At 38.3% G+C, this 22174-nt stretch overlaps 1 protein-coding gene and 3 long non-coding RNA genes across 5 annotated transcripts in view; 3 read left to right on the top strand and 1 right to left on the bottom strand.

The window, feature by feature from the left end:
- LOC127002976 (serine/arginine repetitive matrix protein 2-like) overlaps nt 1-14138 on the top strand; it is a 27557-nt gene extending 13419 nt beyond the window's left edge. The window contains exons 4-5 of the mRNA XM_050869294.1: nt 11810-11996; nt 13854-14138. Of these exons, the coding sequence (XP_050725251.1) occupies nt 11810-11996; nt 13854-13963 (297 nt within the window). The 3' untranslated portion in view covers nt 13964-14138. The remainder of the gene's footprint in view (nt 1-11809; nt 11997-13853) is intronic.
- LOC127002989 (uncharacterized) lies at nt 4789-8981 on the top strand. Its single transcript, XR_007756800.1, has 2 exons — nt 4789-7260; nt 7387-8981. It is a non-coding gene; the product is annotated as an uncharacterized LOC127002989 (long non-coding RNA).
- On the bottom strand, nt 13970-18737 carry LOC127002991 (uncharacterized). Its single transcript, XR_007756802.1, has 2 exons — nt 14304-18737; nt 13970-14151 (listed from the first exon to the last, which is right to left on the bottom strand). It is a non-coding gene; the product is annotated as an uncharacterized LOC127002991 (long non-coding RNA).
- LOC127002988 (uncharacterized) lies at nt 18737-22174 on the top strand. 2 transcript variants are annotated; one of them, XR_007756799.1, is made up of 4 exons: nt 18737-19899; nt 20338-20683; nt 20824-20952; nt 22031-22174. It is a non-coding gene; the product is annotated as an uncharacterized LOC127002988 (long non-coding RNA). The 2 variants fall into 2 exon arrangements; XR_007756798.1 differs by lacking the exon at nt 18737-19899 and having other exon boundaries at nt 20225-20683.

The raw sequence follows: 22174 nt of genomic DNA, 5'->3' as shown, positions 1-22174 counted from the left end.
TCCTCACTAGTTTCCTTAAAGTTATTCACTCGCTTGACATTATCTTTCCCATTCATCTCATTCATTCATTTGCTGTACTCTGCCTTGCCTATCTTTGTGTGTGTGTGTGTGTGTGTGTGTGTGTGTGTATTTACCTAGTTGTAGTTTTACAGGGCCTAGGCTTACGCTCATGTGGTCCTGTTTCCGTATCTGTATTTGTCCAACTTGTCCTTAAAGTTTTGCACACTTGGCCGATACTACAGCCTCACTTAGTCTGTTCCAAACCTCTGTATTTCTTTGCGGGAAGCTATATTTCTTTGTCTCTCGAACATCTTCCCTTTGTGTCCTCTCGTGTCCTTCTCTTTGTAGCAACTCCTCATGTTGTGTGTGTGTGTGTGTGTGTGTGTGTGTGTGTTTATATTTACATCTTTCCACATAGTTTATCTCGAGAATTAAAGGATAGTACATGTCTGCTATACCTGATTTTAGCATTAAGTTAAGTTCAATTTTGGTGAAACGATTTTAACTTTGAATTTTATAAGAGCAGTTGGTAAGGTTCTGTCACGCTTTCATTTTCACATCCTTATTAACTCTCATCCTCTCCGCTCTTACCCTTAAACCCTTATTAGCATTTCTCTCTTTTCCTTCCCCTCCCGTGCCTTTCCTTTCCTTCACTCTCTCCATCCCTTCTCTCCCCTTGCCTTTCCTTCCTTCCTTCCTTCTGCCACATTTTTCTTTTCCTGCTTAGTTTTGTCATTTTTGTATTCTCATAAGGTGAAGACAAAATTTTGGGGCATACATTAGTAGCTGTGCGTGGCCTTAGAGAGAGGCAGTTCAGTTAGTATTCAGGGCTATATTACAAGTTGAACCCGAGAAGTTTCAGGTCCCTACAGAGTTTGGTTTATGGGGCTGTATTACAAGTAGACTCCCAGAAGCTTTACTAAGGAATACTCAAAGCCCTTGTTATTGGTTTGGAGGCTTGCTAACGCATCATGGCGAACTGTGAAAGTAGCCTTTAGTAAATAGAATCACCACAGTCCATGACGCAACAAAACTGTACCAACGCCGTTTTCACAAATAAAATCAAAACAGCGTGACGGAAATAGAAAAAACGCCCCCACAGCTTTCTCTTCCACCTCGTCATTTCACAGTTAAATGCCCAAAGCCTCGACGGTGACTGCAGGTAGGGTCTGGTCAATCCCTCGACGCACTGGAGTTTGGGGTTGTGAGGTTAATTGAAAGTTCGCTGTTGATTCGCCTGTTCCATTTACGTACCTGTCGACATTCATCAGAGTGCAATAGTATCTCAAGCTTGCATTTATACTTTGTTACTTTTTATATTTGATTGTGATAGTGTGGTTGACTCTGTGTGTGTGTGTGTGTGCTTTCATGGTAATTACATATAATCTCTCTACAAAAAAAATACATATTGAATTTATATATACATTAATTTTTATTATTTCAAACTGTAATGATTTTTCCCTTTACCTCGCATCAACCTCTTTATGTGCAATCTCAGTTTCATCATCTCATTATTTTCTTATAGTGAACTCGTATACTTATGCTTCATATTATTTCAAACTGTACTAATTTCTCTATCTCATATCAACTTATTTATTTGCGATCTCAGTTTCATCATCTCTTTATTTTCTTCTTATAGTTAACTCGTATACTCATGCTTCATATTTCAAACTGTACTAATTTCTCTATCTCATATCAACTTATTTATTTGTGATCTCAGTTTTATCCTCTCATTAATTTTTTTTTTCTTTCATTACCCACAGAACTGTCTCGCATAAGGGGTTCATAAAGTTTTCCATTTTTATAGAAGATAACTATATAATAATACAACACTTTCACATCCAAACATTTTAAAACATTTTACCATTATCAGCCTTCAGACACTTACGTAAAAAAAAGGAAAATTCGCATTGTCCTTTTGAGCTCGAGACAGACAATGGCTTTCAAGAAGATACATATATAATAATCGTACATTGACACATCCAGACCCCTTGCAATTATCAGTCTCCAAACATTTACGTAAAACAAAAATATACACCAATAATTTTTTTGAGCTACTGTGCATAAGTTTCCCACAAGCTGTATGGCCCTTACCTTCTTTTATATGTATTTGTATTGCAGACATAATATTTTCTGAGTGATAAAATACGTAATGGACAGTCCGCAAAAAAAGTATCTAACACATTACTACCGACCTTAACAATACAACACCATTATAGTTTTCACACAAATTCTATCCAAGTCGACCCATGGATGTTAATACTTTTTTTATATACATAATTTTTTTGCCGACCGTACACCCAATGCAGGAACGGTTCATTTAGATCGTTAATTTAGCTCTTAGGAGTCTCATGGTATGCTGTTTCTCTGCTCAGGTCCGACAATCCCGCATGACAAATACTTTAACTCTTTTATTTGACGTTTGCTTTCCTCTTTCTTTCTTTTATGTATATCCAATGTAATTTTCTCTCCTAGGCTATAATGATTTTCCATGCATTTCACTCCTCGGATCTGTTACCAACCTACCACATCATGACAAACGCTTCCTCACTTTCAATCTTCCTTCTTCTCCAACCTTCCCTTCCCTCACACCCATCTTACCATTCCACTCGTCCTCTTCCCTTCCCTATACCATTCCACCCTTCCCCTTCTTCCTCACCCAGTTGTTCCATAGACCTGCTCCCGATAACTGCTATGCAAGGTGAAATTAATCATAAGTAGACTGGTAATGAGGCTTAGTTTCCTTGGCCATGTGACTAGAGTATAGAGTTTTGAAGGTTTGTAAGGTTACTGGTCCATATACGTTGATCCTGCCAGTGTTTGCTCCTTGTACTACACTTGTATGGCGATGGAAAGGATGTTTGAGGCTTGTGAGAGATGTGTTTATGTATAGAGTTGTTTTAGAGACATGGAAAGTGCAAGATAGATAGAATATAGAGTCTTGAAGGGTAGATCTATAGGGTTGCTCATATACGTTGATCCTGACAGTGTTTGCCCCTTGTATGGTGACGGTAAGGATGTTTGAGGCTGGTGAGAGATGTTTTCATGTATAGGGTTTTGAATGGTAGATCAAAATACGTTGATCCTGCCAGTGTTCGCCCCTTGTATGGTGATGGGAAGGAAGCTTGAGGTTCATGAAGAGATGTTTGTTTATATAGGCTTTTTAGACCCATAGGAAGTGCATGACCATGGAGTGTTTTGTGAGGACGAGAGACTATTTTGTTTATCTGTCATGGGGAATGTATTGTGAGTTTGAGAGATTTGTCTTTTTAATAATGTGTTTTTTGAAGACACAACACGTACACATACTCAAATAAGTATTGTTACACATTCAGTACGGTACAAACTGACACTAGGGACGAATCCATTGATGATAGGCTGCTCATGTTGGTATCCCTGCGTGTGTGTGGTGTGGCTTCCCTTGCCTGAATCTAGTGAGCCGCACTCGTAAATGAAGCTGTAGAATTTGAGTTGGCACAGTAATGCTTCATGAAACACAGGTGGAGCATTGCCAACCCTGCCCAGACTACCGGGTTGCTCAGTGTGAAGCTCGTCGGACCCCACAGTGACGATACTTTTTTGAGTGTGTGTACGAGTGTGAATTTAAGGGGTAACACATGGGATATTTCTGTTAGCCGTAAAGGAAAGACTACACCAATGTTACCAGATTGTCGTAGTACTCAGCATATTGTATCTTATCAGTTTCAGACCCAAAACTCTCACGATCTTCATTATTTTATAGTTATCGTTAAAAACATCAATTAGTCTTTATTTTATTTATTTATTTTTTTTTCCGTCAAGTAGTTATGGTTCACCTATTCACACCCTCATTGAACCTCACCTTCCCCTATCAATGTGACCTTTTTTGTTTGTTTGTTTGTTTGTTTAGTTTTGCCCTTGAGATGCTTCCTTTACTGTAAAAAAAATAGAAAATGAAAAGATAACAGAAAACACTTTGTACCGAGTGTGACAGTCTGGTATAACACTGATGTACACTTTCTGCTAATACTAAGTGGCTGGTGTGACCCTGTTAAGCAGTGGTGTAGCCTTATGGGGGGTATAACACTTTTTCTCTGGGGTATAAAAAAATTTCACTTCTTTCGATCCTCAAATCTGTGACGGAATCCATTTAACCCAGTAGCAGCAGGGATCATGTTTCTTAACCCGTAAGCTGCGGGACTGAGATTCTGAGTGCGTCGCCTAGTGCGGCTATATCAGCGAGAGATTGACCTTCAATAAATGATATCTAAGTTACATAAACGTGTCATAATATATACCAAAGCATTCTGTAGATCGAAAGTTTATGTATCCTCATATTTCTTAGATTTTCTATCACAAAATTTTTCTGGCAGTATCTGAAGCCATGAAACTTCGCCCGCTTCAGGCTACACAGCAGCTTAAGCCGCCAGAAGGCGCATAGCTGCAGTTCTGGTTAATGGTCCCAAGCAGTGAAAATGGGAAAAACATATTGTCAAACCTTTTCATAATATATACCAAAGCATTTGTGATCAGTTTATGTATCATCTATTTTGGGGGGTTTATATCATGGCACAAATTTGGCTCGTCGCTGCTACACAGTAAAGCCACATATTTGGCCCGTCGCTGCTACTGGGTTAAGCCAGTGATGGGTAGGAAACATATTGTCACCCTTATAAATAACTGCTTAAGGGGGAAATTCAATTGGAAAAAAAAATTGAAATTTTTTCCTTGTATCATGAACACGTCCTCTCACCCAACCCGGGTGACTTTACTACAAGCGCATAATTGCCATATAAATGAAAAGCGGACACACCCGCTTATCCACTAAGCTTTGTTTTCCTTGTATTTCTTTCGTTTTTTCTGCCTTTTTCTTAATTTTTCTGACTGATAGCGGTGTATGATACTTTGGGTCTGTCTGATGAGGAGTGGGAGCGGGTGGCGTGCCGCATGGCCTTGGGCTCAGTGTGTGAAATAAGACGGGAGTGGGTGTACGTACTCTCGTCACGTCATTCTCTCTTCCAGGGTGATGACTTTTGTGCGCTTGTTTTGTCGCACCAACTATAGTAAGTGACAATGCCACGTACGAGTGCAAAAAGAAAGTCGAAAAGTGAAGCAGGCCGCCAGAACATATTGAAAAGGTGGAAGAAATGTGACGATACGCATCAGCCACCCTCCCAGGAGGGTGTCAAAGACTTCACAGCATATACGCCACGGAAAGCAGTAAAGAAGTCAAAGAAGAAAAGCAAGACAACACCTGGCCCTGATTACCAGCCTGGCCATTTCAAAACAAACTGTCCTGGCAACAAGGAGATGGGGTGGGCTAAACTGAGACCCAGTGAATGTTATTTTCATTTTAGATATATATAATATATCAAAAATATGTTATATAATCTAATGTGATTATAACAGGGGACCAGGAGCCTTGGTTTCTTTGGAGGTCTACCGGGCAAGGGAGAACTCACCTTCCGTAGGGGCTATACAGGTGACATAAACATGATGTAAACATGGCCTGAACAACCTAAACAACCACTACCAACCTTCCAGGAAGTCCGAAGAGTTATATAAGTAAATATTTGGATTTGGTGCATGTTGGAGTGATTTTTTTGGGGTATTGAAGATGTTCACACAAAAATGCATTTTTCTCAAAACTTGTTTTTTGGCGCACATAATGTTGAATAACTATTAGTAATTGACCATTTTTAGAAATTCAAGTATCAAAATGATCACCACCCTCGTCTTTAGTAAACGTACTATCATCAAGCATTAATTTCCTCAAATAAATTTATGACAAATTTATAAAACTCAAATTTTTGACAAAATAAAAGGTAACATTTTGCGGTGTAATAAATTTGTTGTAACTTCAGCCAGGTGTACGAAAATAGTAACATAGGTACTTTATTGTGTATATTATCTGTGATCAAAAGGAAATTGCCATACTATTCATAGTTTTGAAGTTATCACGTGATTTTGAATGTCTTTCGTCATCGCCAAACATAACACACTGCACAAAAACTACGGCATCTTTCCTTACCATATTACTGGCATAGAAGCACTGCATATTAATACACATTGGGTAAAAATATTATTCACCTAGGTGAGAAAATAAAGGTAGGAGGACCCAAAAACCGATATCAGTGCCAAGCGGCCGAATTTCCACCTTAAGTAATTTTGCAGCAATTTCCAGGTTTTTGTCTACATCAGTTTATCATCATGTGCCGCCCATTTCTGTATAGTTGCCTTCGTTCACCATTCAAGGTTTCAGTGTTCTAGAATTACCCTTTTCATTTCTGCCTAAATCTTAAGCTTTTTTTTATGTATTTATTTATTTATTTATATTTTTTTTACGCCTATTTCGCTGGTAGGCTTACTTGAGGGGCCTGGATGGTAGTCGGCCCCAGCCCATCATGGTGCAGGCAAGTGTTTAAAGATGAGAATAATGAGATAATGACTGTTGTTTTCTGATTTCCTGAAAAGTAGAGAATAATGACTTGGGCAGCTTGTTTACGAAGGTGACGACATGTAACAGGCAGTGCCATGTAGTGTGTTCCAGTCGCCGTTGCCAGATTGTTGTACTCAGAGCATAGTATTTACCATTTTCCGATGCCTAACTATTGCCAAGAAACATCAGGAATTAACTATTTTAATGATAATTTTAAGTGAATCTCCTTACTGGGGTCCACAAAGCATACTATTTACCGGTTTCTGACGCCTAACTATTGCCAAGAAACATCAGGAATTAACTATTTTAACGATAATTTTAAGTGAATCTCCTTATTGGGGTCCACGAGACAGTTTTTGGGTTGGATGTCGGTAAATATAAGATGCTGAGTATGACAATCTGGCAATTTTGGTTCCAGTGGTGCTGTTCAGGTTCTGCCATCATGTACGTATATGCAAACACCCGTACCTTACCTCAGCCAATCAGCGAGTACGCCATGAAGGGAACAAAAGCCGCCGGGATTAGTTTGGTTCTGGCGTTTGTGATGTTTCCGTTATGGCAGGAAGTTGATCAGTCATGTGAGGTGGTGATGTGTCTCCGCTCGTCCTGTCCCATTCCTCTATCCTTCTTTTTCCCTTGTTTTCCTCGGTACATGTTCTGGCGTCTGTAATGTTTCCGTTATGGCAGAAAAACGATCAGTTACGTGAGGTGGTGAGGTGTCTGTCCGCTCGTCCTGTCCCATTCCTCTATCCTTCCTTTCCCTTGTTTTCCTCAGTACATGTTCTGGCGTTTGTGATGTTTCCGTTATGGCAGGAAATCGATCAGTTACGTGAGGTGGTGAGGTGTCTGTCCGCTCGTCCTGTCCCATTCCTCTATCCTTCCTTTCCCTTGTTTTCGTCAGTACATGTTCTGCCGTTTGTGATGTTTCCGTTATGGCAGGAAAATGATCATTCACGTGAGGTGGTGAGGTGTCTCTCCGCTCATCCTGTCCCATTCCACTATCCATCATTTCCCCTGTTTTCCTCAGTACATTTGTGTGTGTGTGTGTGTTTGTCCGTTCATCAATCCCTGGTGCTGGAAGATTGCCGTATTGTTTTCTCAGGCTAAAAACTTCCATTCGTGCATCGGTCAACCATTTCCGCTGCATGAATTTTACAGTAACATCGCAGTGACACAACTTCCATCATTCGCTTGGATAACATCAATGCATTTAACCCATGGAGGTAGAATTGGTGGATTCGACACGGCCCGCTAATCCCATCCATCGAGGTGAAGCCATCAAACTGTCAAATTTACGGCCAAAAGATGGGGGTGGGCGAGCCTGGCCGAGCCCATTAAGAGTGAGCCTGACCTGACAACACCTGACACCTGGCCGTAAAAATGACAGCTCGGGTAGATTCACTTAACCCGTCCGCTGCAACTGGCACGGATTTGGCTTTCACTGGTAGCCTGGTAACATGTATTCCCAGGTCTTTCTCTGCCTCTGTGGTGGATAGTGGAGTGTTTCCCATGTGGTATTGGTGTGCTGGATATCCCCTCCCAAGGTGCAGGATTTTACATTTTTCTTCATTGAATAGTATCATCCACTTTTTGTTCCATTCCTGTAGCTTGGTGATGTCTTCTTGTAGGAAATCCACAGTCAAGGGGTTGATTTGGCTGATGTCGACTCCACCAATTCTACCTCCATGATTTAACTTATACACAATTATCTAAACATGTATTAATGGAAGGCTTGTCTGCAGTGCTGGTTCTAGGTACAAGCAATCCAAGAAGCTGCTTGTGGCTCATTTGTACACAGTGACCCTTGAACATTCATTGCTGGAAAATATAACCCACTCAGCCGTGAACTCTTTACTATAGAATCTCCACCAGGCAGATTAAGCAACCCACCTTCATTGTCCTGTATTGTGACCTTTTTAAATACACCTCAGGACGCACTATAGGGCCTTGAGTCTATCCTGGTGAGGGCTGAGAGAGACCTAGAACCAGCACTGCCTGTCTGAGAAGGGTGTGGAGAGGCATTGACCAACCCTGTGTATGTGAGACTGTGAGTGTGTGTGTGTGGGTGTGTGTCCCCATGTACATCTCGGCAGTGCCTCTACATCCCACTAGAACCAGCACTGCCTGTCTGAGAAGGGTGCGTAGAGGTGCTGGCCAACCCCATGTATGTGTGTGTGAGTTTGTAAGTGTGTGTGGGTATGGGTGTGTGTCCCCATGTACGTCTCGGCAGTGCCTCTACATGCCACTAAAACCAGCACTGCCTGTCTGAGAAGGGTGTGAAGAGGTGCTGGCCAACCCCATGTATGTGTGGTGATACTGTGAGTGTGTGTGTGGGTGTGTGTCCCCATGTTACGGCAGTGCCTCTACATGCCACAAGCAGCGTCGTATCCCTGGTTGGTGTGTGTCAGCGTTGTGTCCAGTGGTGCTGTGTGGTGGATGTCTAACTAACACTTGGAGGTGAATACAGCATCATACGAGGGTGGTGTTTGTACTCCTCCAGGTGTCGTATCACTCTGTACAATGTAGTTCAGTAAAGATCTTCAGTAAAATCCCAAAGCCAAACTGTAGAGGATTTTATTTCAACTTTGAGGGGACGGTTGAGGTGTGTGATCAGGGCGAAGGAGAGCGTGTGAGGCGAGTGTGACATGACTTACGATAACATTCACAAAGCATTAAGAGCAGAGAAGACAAACAAAGAAGTTGCCGGAAGATAAACAAGCACTGAGATGAATTGCAAAGAAGTCTGATCATGTACAGTTTGGAAATAAGATATCAAACACCCATGGAACAATTGAATAGAGTTTGAGTGAAATTTAAAGGCTTACTGCTGTGTTAATTAGGTGGGTACAGATGGCTGCAGTCCACCCACAGCATAACACCATGTCTATAGCTTTCACTTAAGTTCTGTTCAGCTGACTCATGAGTGTTTGATACTCTTTTGGCCGACTGTGCTAACTAGACACAATAGCAGAAGCACAGACATGAGAATAGTGTGATAAAACCTCAAATATGCCTAGCTAGATGGATATATATGTTGAAAAGTGTTTAAGACATCCTGGAAAACCATGAATGTCTAACCACAAGATTAAGAGTCAGAAGAAACTCATGCTAAATTGAAAATGTGGTCATGGAAGCTTCAGTTTACAAAGACAAATCATCACTAATTGATGGAAAAATAGAACATACCCTAAAAAAACATTAAAAAAACTCATGCTGAACCCGAACAGTTGTCACATAAGCTTCAAAATACAAAGACAAATCACCACGAGACTTAAAAACAATAGAACGTAACCTAAAAAAAAGAAAAAAAAATCGTCCTGAACCCAAACAATTGTCACGTAAGCTTCAAAATACAAAGACAAATCACCACGAGACTTCAAAACAATACAACGTGACCTAAAGAAAAGAAAAAAAAAAATCGTCCTGAACCCAAACAATTGTCTCGTAAGCTTCAAAATACAAAGACAAATCACCACGAGACTTAAAAACAATAGAACGTTACCTAAAAAAAAGAAAAAAATTCGTCCTGAACCCAAACAATTGTCTCGTAAGCTTCAAAATACAAAGACAAATCACCACGAGACTTAAAAACAATTGAACGTTACCTAAAAAAAAGAAAAAAAATCGTCCTGAACCCAAACAATTGTCACGTAAGCTTCAAAATACAAAGACAAATCACCACGAGACTTCAAAACAATAGAACGTAACCTAAAAAAAGAAAAAAAAATCGTCCTGAACCCAAACAATTGTCACGTAAGCTTCAAAATACAAAAACGAGACATAAATAATAAAACGTAATCCCAAAATCCTCCGTCACACAAGCTCAAACTCACACCTCTGGCTCAATGGGGTAGACTAGCACAGCGGCAGGCACTGACTAGAGCGTAAGGGAGCAAAGCCACCACACTGGGTTGGGTCCGAGCTGCCTCCTGCCTTTGGTCAGCGTCAGCCCTGCTCTCCTCGGCCCTAGCACCCCAGGTAAGCCACACCCTCTATCACTAAGCACGCAATCCGAGTCCCTCCATATAGTTTGGCTTCTGGGATTTTACTGTGTGTCACCAAGCTTGAAAGTTTTTTAAGTCAGGTGTAATTTGTGGATGTCAGGTAGTGTTTGTTTTTGTGGATGTTGTGAATTGGCAAAGCAGTAAAGCCTCCAGTCGCTGAAGTATATGGGGGGATACTTGTGTGTGTGTGTATGTGTGTTTTATTTATTTGTCCTTATACATTTATATTTATACAGGAATGGGTCTTGCATCTTGTTCCCTTATTTTTGGTATTTGCTTATATGATTCCCTAAACTGTGTACCTCCAACAAAGACAATTTTGTTTCTTAGTATTTACAAAACAGAATTTCCTTATATCATTATTATCATTCTCTTTTGTGTGTTTGTGTCTTTGTTTGTTAGTTTAGTATGCACATATGGTAAGCCTTGTAAGAATTATGATATTTAAGTTTTAATGGATAAGCAAGAAATACTAGAATATAAGCAAAGTTAGGTGTTGTGTACCTGTGAGGACTGATGTGATATCTCGTCCAGTCCACTTTGGCTAACTTGAGTCTGGTGAGTGGCTGAGAGACGGCTAAATAGGTAATGAATATGAGGGCATCAAAACAGTGTGGGTATGCATTAGTGTGTTCCTCTCATACCCATGCAGCCACTTTTTTTTTCTCCACAAAGTAGTCAACACCACAGGCTGTATTGACCCAGTGACACTAAAGATGATTGGACAGAAATCACATAATAATTCCATTTTGTGTCAGCCCTGATGCTTCTGCTGTCAACTGACCAGGGAGTGACTTAACAAATGCCACATGTAACCTTGGCCTCCAGTTTACTTAAATTTGGGGTCATGTGCATTGGACAGACACCACAGGCTGCATGGACCCAATGACACTAAACATGGTTGGACAGAAATGGCCATACTGAAGCACACAGGTTAAAGATAAGAATTAGAGGACTGTGAGGGTCAGGCCATTAACAAAACCTTAGCTTACATAGAAAAGTAAGAAAAAGAAACGTAATCCAACAGCAAAAAAATATACACTGCCATTCCTCTTTCCTTCACCGAACGACACCTTAGTTTACTTAAAAAAACAAGACTGAGAAACTTTATACCATTAGTAAAAAGAGAATCACGTGACTACTCCTGTTTGCTTTTGACGGAGCAGCGATTAGCAGTCTTTTTTTTGTCTTTTCTTGGTTCATATATTTCTTTATTTTTATTTCCATTTTATATAAAAGTAAGGGAAGCAGCTCAAGGGCAAAAATAAATAAAAACAAAAAAGCTCACTAGAAAAAAAGTCCTCGAGCTGTCTCCATTACCTCAAATAAATAAATAAATAAAAATAATAATAAAATAATCAACAAATAAAACCTCTCCGTTCCTCAGGGCAGCGAGAATGAGGCCATCAACAAAAAGTTTCAGGTCTTCCCCGTGATGACGTCGCCCCCGGAGGTTGGTGACTGCATAGCCCTGAAGACGGTGGTGCTGGAAGGCTTTGGGCTGGCACTCTCAAACTACCAGGTGGCCACTGTGCTTGCTGTCGAGGGCATACTCATCAAGCTCAAGTTCGAGGGTGAGTATGAGACTTGAGTATGTCTTTAGATACTCCATTACTTCTTCTTTTGAGGGGAAAAGGCAGAGTTGTCGTCAGCTTTCATTTTCTTTTTTTCTTTGTTTAACCCGGTAGCAGCGGGGATCATGTTTCTTAATGGTCCCTCTAAGCGAGAAAAATGAGAAAAAAAAACACTCACACAGACCGTTTCATAATATATATCAAAGCATTTGTGATCAGTTTATGCATCATCTATTTTGGGGGGTTATATCATGGCATACATTTGGCCTGTCGCTGCTACACGGTAAAGCCACAAATTTGGCCCATCGCTGCTACATGGTAAAGCCACAAATTTGGCCCATCGCTGCTACATGGTAAAGCCACAACTTTGGCCCATCGCTGCTACACGGTAAAGCCACAAATTTGGCCTCTCGCTGCTACACGGTAAAGCCACAAATTTGGCCCGTCACTGCTACCGGGTTAAGAAGAGAGAGAAAGGTTAGTTTACTCTCCTTCACTTTATAGGAAGAGAAGAATGGATTACTGTACTCTTCTCTTCCTTGCAAACTCTTATTTACTGTATAGGAAGAGGGGAAGGAAGAGGCTAGTTTAGGGTTGGTTTAGGAAGAGAGAGGAAGGTTAGTTTACTCTCCCTCACTTTATAGGAAGAGGAGAATGGGTTACTGTGCTCTTCTCTTCCTGTCAAACTCTTATTTACTGTATAGGAAGAGGGGAAGGAAGAGGCAAGTTTAGGGTTAGTTTAGGAAGAGGGGAAGGTTAGTTTACTCTCCCTCACTTTATAGGAAGAGGAGAATGGGTTACTGTACTCTTCTCTTCCTGTCAAACTCTTATTTACTGTATAGGAAGAGGGGAAGGAAGAGGCTAGTTTAGGGTTAGTTTAGGAAGAGAGGGGAAGGTTAGTTTACTCTCCCTCACTTTATAGGAAGAGAAGAATGGGTTACTGTGCTCTTCTCTTCCTGTCAAACTCTTATTTACTGTATAGGAAGAGGGGAAGGAAGAGGCTAGTTTAGGGTTGGTTTAGGAAGAGAGAGGAAGGTTAGTTTACTCTCCCTCACTTTATAGGAAGAGGAGAATGGGTTACTGTGCTCTTCCTGTCAAACTCTTATTTACTGTATAGGAAGAGGGGAAGGAAGAGGCTAGTTTAGGGTTAGTTTAGGAAGAGAGGGGAAGGTTAGTTTACTCTCCCTCACTTTATAGGAAGAGAAGAATGGGTTACTGTGCTCTTCCTTACAAACTCTCCTTTAATGTATATGGGAAGAGGGGAAGGAAGAGGCTAGTTTAGGGTTAGTTTAGGAAGAGAGAGGAAGGTTAGTTTACTCTCCCTCACTTTATAGGAAGAGGAGAATGGATTACTGTACTCTTCTCTTCCTTACAAACTCTTATTTACTGTATAGGAAGAGGGGAAGGAAGAGGCTAGTTTAGGGTTAGTTTAGGAAGAGAGAGGAAGGTTAGTTTACTCTCCCTCACTTTATAGGAAGAGGAGAATGGGTTACTGTACTCTTCTCTTCCTTACAAACTCTTATTTACTGTATAGGAAGAGGGGAAGGAAGAGGCTAGTTTAGGGTTAGTTTAGGAAGAGGGGAAGGTTAGTTTACTCTCCCTCACTTTATAGGAAGAGAAAAATGGGTTACTTTACTCTTCCTTACAAACTCTCCTTTAATGTATATGGGAAGAGGGGAAGGAAGAGGCAAGTTTAGGGTTAGTTTAGGAAGAGAGAGGAAGGTTAGTTTACTCTCCCTCACTTTATAGGAAGAGAAAAATGGGTTACTTTACTCTTCTCTTCCTTTGAAACTCTCCTTTAATGTATGTAGGAAGAAGAAGGTAATGTGTTCGTTTTCCCTCGTCTTCCGTTCACAGCGATGAGGTCACCAGAAGACCCTAAGAGGAAGGCTGACATGGTGGTTCAGGAGTTGGATTGGCGAGACATGGTGGAGCCCAGACTTATCTTCAAGGCTGTACTTAAGTAAGGAGGCTTTGGAAAGGTCGCCTGAATGTTCCCGACCTTATTGTTGTATAGATTCTGTGATGATGTGTCGATTTTCTTTTATTATTTTTGTTTTTCTTCTTGTTTTCGTCTTTTTTTCCCTTCTATTTCATGTTGATCTTTTTTTTCTCTTGTTTTTTGTTCCGGAAAGGTCGCCTGAATGTTCCCGACCTTATTGTTGTATAGATTCTGTGATGATGTGTCGATTTTCTTTTATTATTTTTGTTTTTCTTCTTTTCGTCTTTTTTTCCCTTCTATTTCATGTTGATCTTTTTTTTTTCTCTTGTTTTTTGTTCCGGAAAGGTCGCCTGAATGTTCCCGACCTTATTATTGTATAGATTCTTGGATGGTGTGTAGTTTTCTTTCTTCTTTTTTGTTTCTCTTCTTGTTTTTGTCTTTTTTTCTCCTCTTTTTCTCTCATTCATGCTCTTGTTCTGGAAAGGTCATCCAAATATTCTTGACCTTATTGTTGTATAGATGCTCTGATGGTGTATTTCTTTTATTCTTCTTCCTTTTGTTTGTTTGTATTTCTCTATTTTTGCCTTTTTTTTTCTTGTTTTTGTTCCGGAAAGGTCGCCTGAAAGTTCTTGACCTTATTGCTGTATAGATTCTTCGATGGGGTGTAGTTTTCCTTCTTTTTTGGTTTTCTTCTTGTTTTCATCTTTTTCTTCCCTCCTTTTTCCTTTTGATGCTTTTTTTCTTTTGTTTTTGTTTCGGAAAGGTCAGCTGAATATTCCTGACCTTATTGTATAGATTCTTCAATGGTGTGTAACTTTCTTTTTGTTCTCATTTTTCTCTTTTGCTCCTTTTTCTCCTCTTCTTGTTTTTGTTCTGGAAAGGTCAGCCGAATATTCCCGACCTTATTGTTGTATAGATTCTGTGATGATGTTTGTTTTTTTCTTTCTTCTTTGTTTCTTCTTTTTTCTTTTCTTTTTTCCCTTTTTTTCTCTTATTTTTTGTTTGGGAAAGGTCACGTAAATATTCTCGACCTTATTTTTTTTTAGATTCTGCGATGGTGTTCAGTTTTCTTCTTTTTTCATTTTTTGTTTTATTTTTCATTTCCGTTCCTTTTTCCTCTTGTTATTCTTTCCTTTTTCTTCTTGTTTTCATCTTTTTCTTCTTCTTCTTTCTTTTTTCTCTTCTTCTTTTTTCCTTTTTCTTCTTATTTTCGTCTTTTTCTTCTCCTTCCGTTCCTTTTTTCTCATGTTATTCTTGTTCTTGTCTCGAAAACTAACCTAAAATTCTTGACATACAGACTAACGAACATAAGCTAATTCCGTGTCCCAATTCGTGTTGTTTATGCATTGAATAGAGAAGCCTAGCATTGTATTTTCCTTAATTTTCCTTGCAATTCGTGTTATTTATGCTGTGAATAGAGAAGCCTAGCATTGTATTTTCCTTAATTTTCCTTGCAATTCGTGTTATTTATGCTGTGAATAGAGAAGCCTAGCATTGTATTTTCCTTAATTTTCCTTGCAATTTGTGTTTTTTATGCTGTGAATAGAGAAGCCTAGCATTGTTTTTCCTTAAATTTCCTTGCAATTTGTGTTATTTATGCTGTGAATAGAGAAAGCTAGCATTGATTTTCCTTAATTTTCCTTGCAATTTGTGTTATTTATGCTGTGAATAGAGAAGCCTAGCATTGTTTTTCCTTAAATTTCCTTGCAATTTGTGTTATTTATGCTGTGAATAGAGAAAGCTAGCATTGATTTTCCTTAATTTTCCTTGCAATTTGTGTTATTTATGCTGTGAATAGAGAAGCCTGGCCTTATTTTTTCCTTAATTTTCCTTGCAATTTGTGTTATTTATGCTGTGAATAGAGAAGCCTGGCCTTATTTTTTCCTTAATTTTCCTTGCAATTTGTGTTATTTATCCTGTTTTTCCTTAATTTTCCTTGCAATTTGTGTTATTTATGCTGTGAAAAGAGAAGCCTAGCATTGTTTTTCCTTAATCTTTCTTGCAATTTGTGTTATTTACGCTCTGAAAAGACAAGCATATTTTTATTATTATTTTTATTATTATTATTATTATTATTATTATTATTATTATTATTATTATTATTATTATTATTATTTGTAGCACTATCTTATTTATGGTCCAAACAGATAGCCTAGCATTTTATTTTTTTCCATTTTTGTATCACTAATTTATGCTCCAGATAGCCTAGCATTTTTTTCCCCATTTTCGTAGCAATGTCCAATTTATTCTCTGATAGCCTTGTATTTTTTTTTTTTTTTCCATTTTCATAGCTCTGTAATTTATGCTCCAAACGGATAGCCTTGCATTCTTTTTTCTGAGTTTTTGCAGCACTGTCTAATTTATGCTCCAAATAGATAGCCTAGTATTATTTTGGGGGGATTTTTTGCAGTGCTGTCTAATTTATGCTCCAAACAGATAGCCTAGCATAATTTTTTTCTGATTTTTTTGTATTTTTTTGTAGCATTGTCTAGTGTATGCTCCAAACAGATAGCCTTGCATTCTTTTCTTATTTTTGCAGCAATGTCTAGTGTATGCTCCAAACAGATAGGCTTGCATTCTTTTCTTATTTTTGTAGCACTGTCCAATTTATGCTCCAAACAGATAGCCTTGCATTCTTTTCTAATTATTTTTGCAGCAATGTCTAGTGTATGCTCCAAACAGATAGCCTTGCATTCTTTTCAAATTATTTTTGCAGCACTGTCTAATTTATGCTCCAAACAGATAGCCTTGCATTCTTTTCTAATTATTTTTGCAGCACTGTCTAATGTATGCTCCAAACAGATAGCCTTGCATTCTTTTCTAATTATTTTTGCAGCACTGTCCAATTTATGCTCCAAACAGATAGCCTTGCATTCTTTTCTAATTATTTTTGTAGCACTGTCCAATTTATGCTCCAAACAGATAGCCTTGCATTCTTTTCTAATTATTTTTGCAGCACTGTCCAATTTATGCTCCAAACAGATAGCCTTGCATTCTTTTCTAATTATTTTTGCAGCAATGTCTAGTGTATGCTCCAAACAGATAGCCTTGCATTCTTTTCTAATTATTTTTGTAGCACTGTCCAATTTATGCTCCAAACAGATAGCCTTGCATTCTTTTCTAATTATTTTTGTAGCACTGTCCAATTTATGCTCCAAACAGATAGCCTTGCATTCTTTTCTAATTATTTTTGTAGTACTGTCCAATTTATGCTCCAAACAGATAGCCTTGCATTCTTTTCTAATTATTTTTGCAGTACTGTCCAATTTATGCTCCAAACAGATAGCCTTGCATTCTTTTCTTCTTATTTTTGTAGCACTCTCTAATTTATGCTCCAAACAGATAGCCTAGCATTTTTTTCTGATGTTTGTTGCAAGGTATCTTATTTATCCTCGGAATCAACAAGCCTAGCATTATTTTTTCCTAATTGTGTATCAGTTCATCTTATTTACGATCCAAATATACAAGCCAAGTATTTTTTATTTAATTTTTGTAGCAATTTATTTATCCTCTGAATAGACAAGCCTATCAGTTATTTTTTTCTCATTTTTGTTGCATTATTTGTATTATTTATGCTCTCGAGTTGACAAGCCAAGCATTTTATTTGAATTTTTGTCTTATGATCTGTCTTATTTATGCTCAGAGTAGACGAGCCTTTTTTCCCCTTGTTTTCTCTATGTATTTACGCAGAAAGTTGTGTCGTTTATACTCTCCTCCTAGCATTTGTTCTTCTAATCTTGTGCATATTAATTTGTCTATACACTTCAGCAAACATAGCCTATTTTTGTAACAGTATTTCTCTTATTTATGCTCTGAATCAACAAGCCTTATTTTTTCATTGTTTCCTCTATGGATTTTGCGCAGAATAATATGTCGTTTATACTCTCCGCCTAGCATTTTTTTCTTTTAATTTTGTGCATAGTAATTTGTCTATACACAGCAGCGAACATAGCCTATTTTTGTAACAGTATTTCTCTTGTTTACGCTCTGAATTGACAAGCCTTATTTTTTCATTGTTTCCTCTATGGATTTGCGCAGAATGTTATGTCGTTTATACTCATTTAAGCCTTTTTTTGTCTAATTAGTCCAGTCATCAGTGAACATAGCCTATTTTTGTAATCATTCCTCTTATTTATGCTCCAAATAGACCCTTTTTATTTTCCTGGTTTTCTCTATGGATTTATACAGAAAGTTATGTCGCTTATACTCTCATTCTAGCATTTTCTTTTCTTCTAATTAGTCCATATAAAAGTCAATCGAACATCCCTATTTTTGTAGCAATTTCTCTTATTTATGATCTGAATAGATGACCTTTTTTTTTTCTTTCCTCTATTGATTTGCGCAGAAAGTCGTGTCGTTTATACTCCCATCAGATGTGCCTTTGTTTCCTTGTGTTCTGTATGTATGTTCCTTATGTATCCGTATTGAAAGGTGTCTCGGTTCATGGCTTATAACTTGCGCCTTTCCCTCTTGTATATTGTTTCTTGTATATATATATTTATACAGTATACTTGACCCCTCGTTGCTGCGTCTCAGGCCTGTATTGTCAGATGTTTCAGGCTATCATGTCAAGTATTTCCAAGGGTCACAAATTCGGAATGAGAAGGAGGAAGAGGAGGAGGATGAGAAAGGAAGGAAGGAAGGAGAGGAAGAAAGAGAAAGGGGGAAGGAAGAAAGAGAGAAAGGAGAAAGGAAGGAAAGAATGAAAGGAAGGAATGAAGGAAATGAGAAAGGAAGGAAGGAAAGAAAGAAAGGAGAAAGGAAGGAAAGAAGGAAGAAAGAGATAAAGGAAAGAAAGAGAAAGGGGAAAGGAAGGAAGGAAGGAAAGCAAGAAAAGAGAAAGGAAGGAAGGAAGGAAGGAAAGCAAGAAAGAGAGAAAGGAGAAAGGAAGGAAAGCAAGAAATAGAAAAGTGAAAGAAAGAAAGGAAGGAAGGAAAGCAAGAAAGAGAGAAAGGAAGGAAGGAAGGAAAGAAAGAGAGAAAGGGGAAAGGAAGGCAGGAAGGAAAGAGAGAAAGGAGAAAGGAAGGAAGGAAAGAAAAAGAAAGAAAGAAAGGGAGAAGGGAAGAAAGGAGGACACAGAGATTCACTTTGTTTGTGTCTGCTGAAGCTGTTTTTTTATTTTTTATTATTTTTTATTTTTTACATAGAGAGGTCAGGGAGGGAGTATTGAGACCCTTTGTAACATAAGGCTAATACTGATTCCTGCTCTTTGATAGGCTAGTGACATAATTTACTAGTTTGTGTACATGTGTCCGTGTCGAAGCCTTTGTTTTTTTTACATAGAGAGGTGAGGAGGGGAGGAATGAGACCCTTTGTAAAATAAGATGATTGCTGGTTCCTGTTCTTTGATAGGCTAATGACACTGTTTACTTGCTATAGATGTTTCTGTACTAAAGTCTTTATTTTCATTTTTATTCCTTATGAGACGAGGAAGGAAAGGTAGCCAGCTCCATTTGTTTATTAATAAGAAAACTACTAATTCCTGATGTTCGACAGACTAGTGACATTGTTTAGTAGTTTGTTTACGAGGTTATGTGCTGGGTGCCTCTGTCTTATTATTTTTTACATGAGACGAGAAAGGAAAAGTTGTAACGACCCTTTGTAACATAAGAAAACTACCAATTCCTGCTGTTCAATAGACTAGTAATGATATTGTTACTAGTTTGTTTACAAGGTTATGTGCTGGCGCCTCTTGTCTTATTTTTTTTTACATGAGACGAGAAAGGAAAAGTTGTAACGACCCTTTGTAACATAAGAAAACTACCGATTCCTGCTGTTCAATAGACTAGTAATGATATTGTTTACTAGTTTGTTTACAAGGTTATGTGCTGGTGTCTGTCTTATTTTTTTTTACTTGAGATGAGAAAGGAAAAGCTGTAACGACCCTTTGTAACATAAGAAGAACTACTAATTCCTGATGTTCGACAGACTGGTGACATTGTTTACTAGTGTGTTTACAAGGTTATGTGCTGGCTCGTCTGTCTTATTTTTTTTTTACACGAGAGGAGGAAGGAGAAGTAGTTGTCGATAGCTTTGTAACATAAGAAAAACTACTAATTCCTGATGTTCGACAGACTAGTGACATTGTTTACTAGTGTGTTTACAAGATTATGTGCTGGCGCCTCTGTCTTATTTTTTTTTTACACGAGAGGAGGAAGGAGAAGTAGTTGTCGATAGCTTTGTAACATTAGAAAAACTACCGATTCCTGATGTTCGACAGACTGGTGACATTGTTTACCAGTGTGTTTACAAGGTTATGTGCTGGCACCTCTGTCTTATTTTTTTTTTACATGAGAGGAGGAAGGAGAAGTAGTTGTCGATAGCTTTGTAACATAAGAAAAACTACTAATTCCTGATGTTCGACAGACTAGTGACATTGTTTACTAGTGTGTTTACAAGGTTATGTGCTGGCGCCTCTGTCTTATTTTTTTTTTACATGAGAGGAGGAAGGAGAAGTAGTTGTCGATAGCTTTGTAATATTAGAAAAACTACTGATTCCTGCTCTTTGATAGACTAGTGACATTGTTTACTAGCTTGTTTATATTTGTCTGTGCTGAAGCCTGTATTGTTTTTTGTTTGCATAAGAGAGGAAGGGAAGATAGTCCCAATCCTTTGTATAATTAATAATAAGAAAACTACCGATTCCTGCTCTATGATCGACTAGTGACATTGTTTACTAGCTCATCTATATTTGTCTGTGCTGAAGCCTCTATTGTTTTTTGTTTACATAAGAGAGGAAGGGAAGGTAGTCACAATCCTTTGTATAATAAGAAAACTACAAATTCCTGCTCTATGATCGACTAGTGACATTGTTTACTAGCTCATTTATATTTTTCCGTGCTGAAGCCTGTACTGTTTTTTGTTTACATAAGAGGGGAAGGGAAGGTAGTCACAATCCTTTGTATAATAAGAAAACTACAAATTCCTGCTCTTTGATAGACTAGTGACACAATTTACGAGCTCATTTATATTTGTCTGTGCTGAAGCCTCTATTGTTTTTTGTTTACATGTAGGGTTGCACCGATTAATCGGCAGGTAATCGGTAATCGGCCTTATCGGCCATTTTGCCGATTAATCGGTAATCGGCCTTTCGGCCGATTAATCGGGCCGATTATCAAAATTTTTTTCTCTCTTTTATGGTGCAATGTACATAACACTATCATTAATATTGAATTATGGCAGTAATTATGGCAACTTGATTAACTCAGTTTCTTAAATATTTTATATATACTCATTCATTAATTATTTGAGAGATATATTTCGCGGTCATTCCTTTCCCCTTCATTAGGCAAACATGAATCAATACCTACTCAAGAACTTTTTTTCCCCAAAAACTATGGCAGATGGCAGACAGTGTATGGCAGATGGCAAACGCGTGCCAAATTATGGCAGAATTCCATAATTATGGCAGACAGCGCAACACTGGCCGGTGGTCATTGATGTTCACCGTACTGGTACTGGACACGTTCTGTTACAGAGTTCGTATGATACCCTCATACCATTTTCAGTTTTACCTAATTGATGGACAATATTTATGTAACTTTTTCATCATTGTAGCTACACAAAGCTATTATTTAATCAAATTAATATATACGTAATCATTCTGCATATTTTATAGTATACTAATAGAAAAATTAGAACAAGCGTGTTTTTAGATTAGAATTAAGCTAACACAGTGTAAAACACAGTAAATCAGAACAAGACGTGAGAGATTGATAAACTCTCTGTACACTATCATTTCTAGTAGCATCTGTATATACGTACGATCACCACAAGAACGAGAAAACTGACAAATTTTAACATTAAAATCAGGATGTTGCCAAATCATAAGTAACAAATTACAAGAAGTATTTGCTCTCCATACAAAAGATGACAGCTGCCCAGTAAACAAAGTTGTAAACATGAGAGTAGAGGTATGTCTCTAACTTTGTGATATCAGTATCCACTCCAGTAATAATATTAATATTAATCTCATTTACAATTTCAAAGTAATCGGCCGATTAATCGGTATCGGCCGATTATTGGCAACCGATTAATCGGTAATCGGTAATCGGCCCAACTGCTTATCGGTGCAACCCTATTTACATGAGAGAGGAAGGGAAGGTAGTCACAATCCTTTGTATAATAAGAAAACTACAAATTTCTGCTCTTTGATAGACTAGTGACATTGTTTACTAGCTCGTTTATATTTTTCCATGCTGAAGCCTGTACTGTTTTTTGTTTACATAAGAGAGGA

The sequence above is a fragment of the Eriocheir sinensis genome, chromosome 24, assembly GCF_024679095.1.
Source record: "Eriocheir sinensis breed Jianghai 21 chromosome 24, ASM2467909v1, whole genome shotgun sequence".
NCBI lineage: Eukaryota > Metazoa > Arthropoda > Malacostraca > Decapoda > Varunidae > Eriocheir > Eriocheir sinensis.
This window is presented reverse-complemented; position numbering and strand designations above follow the sequence as displayed.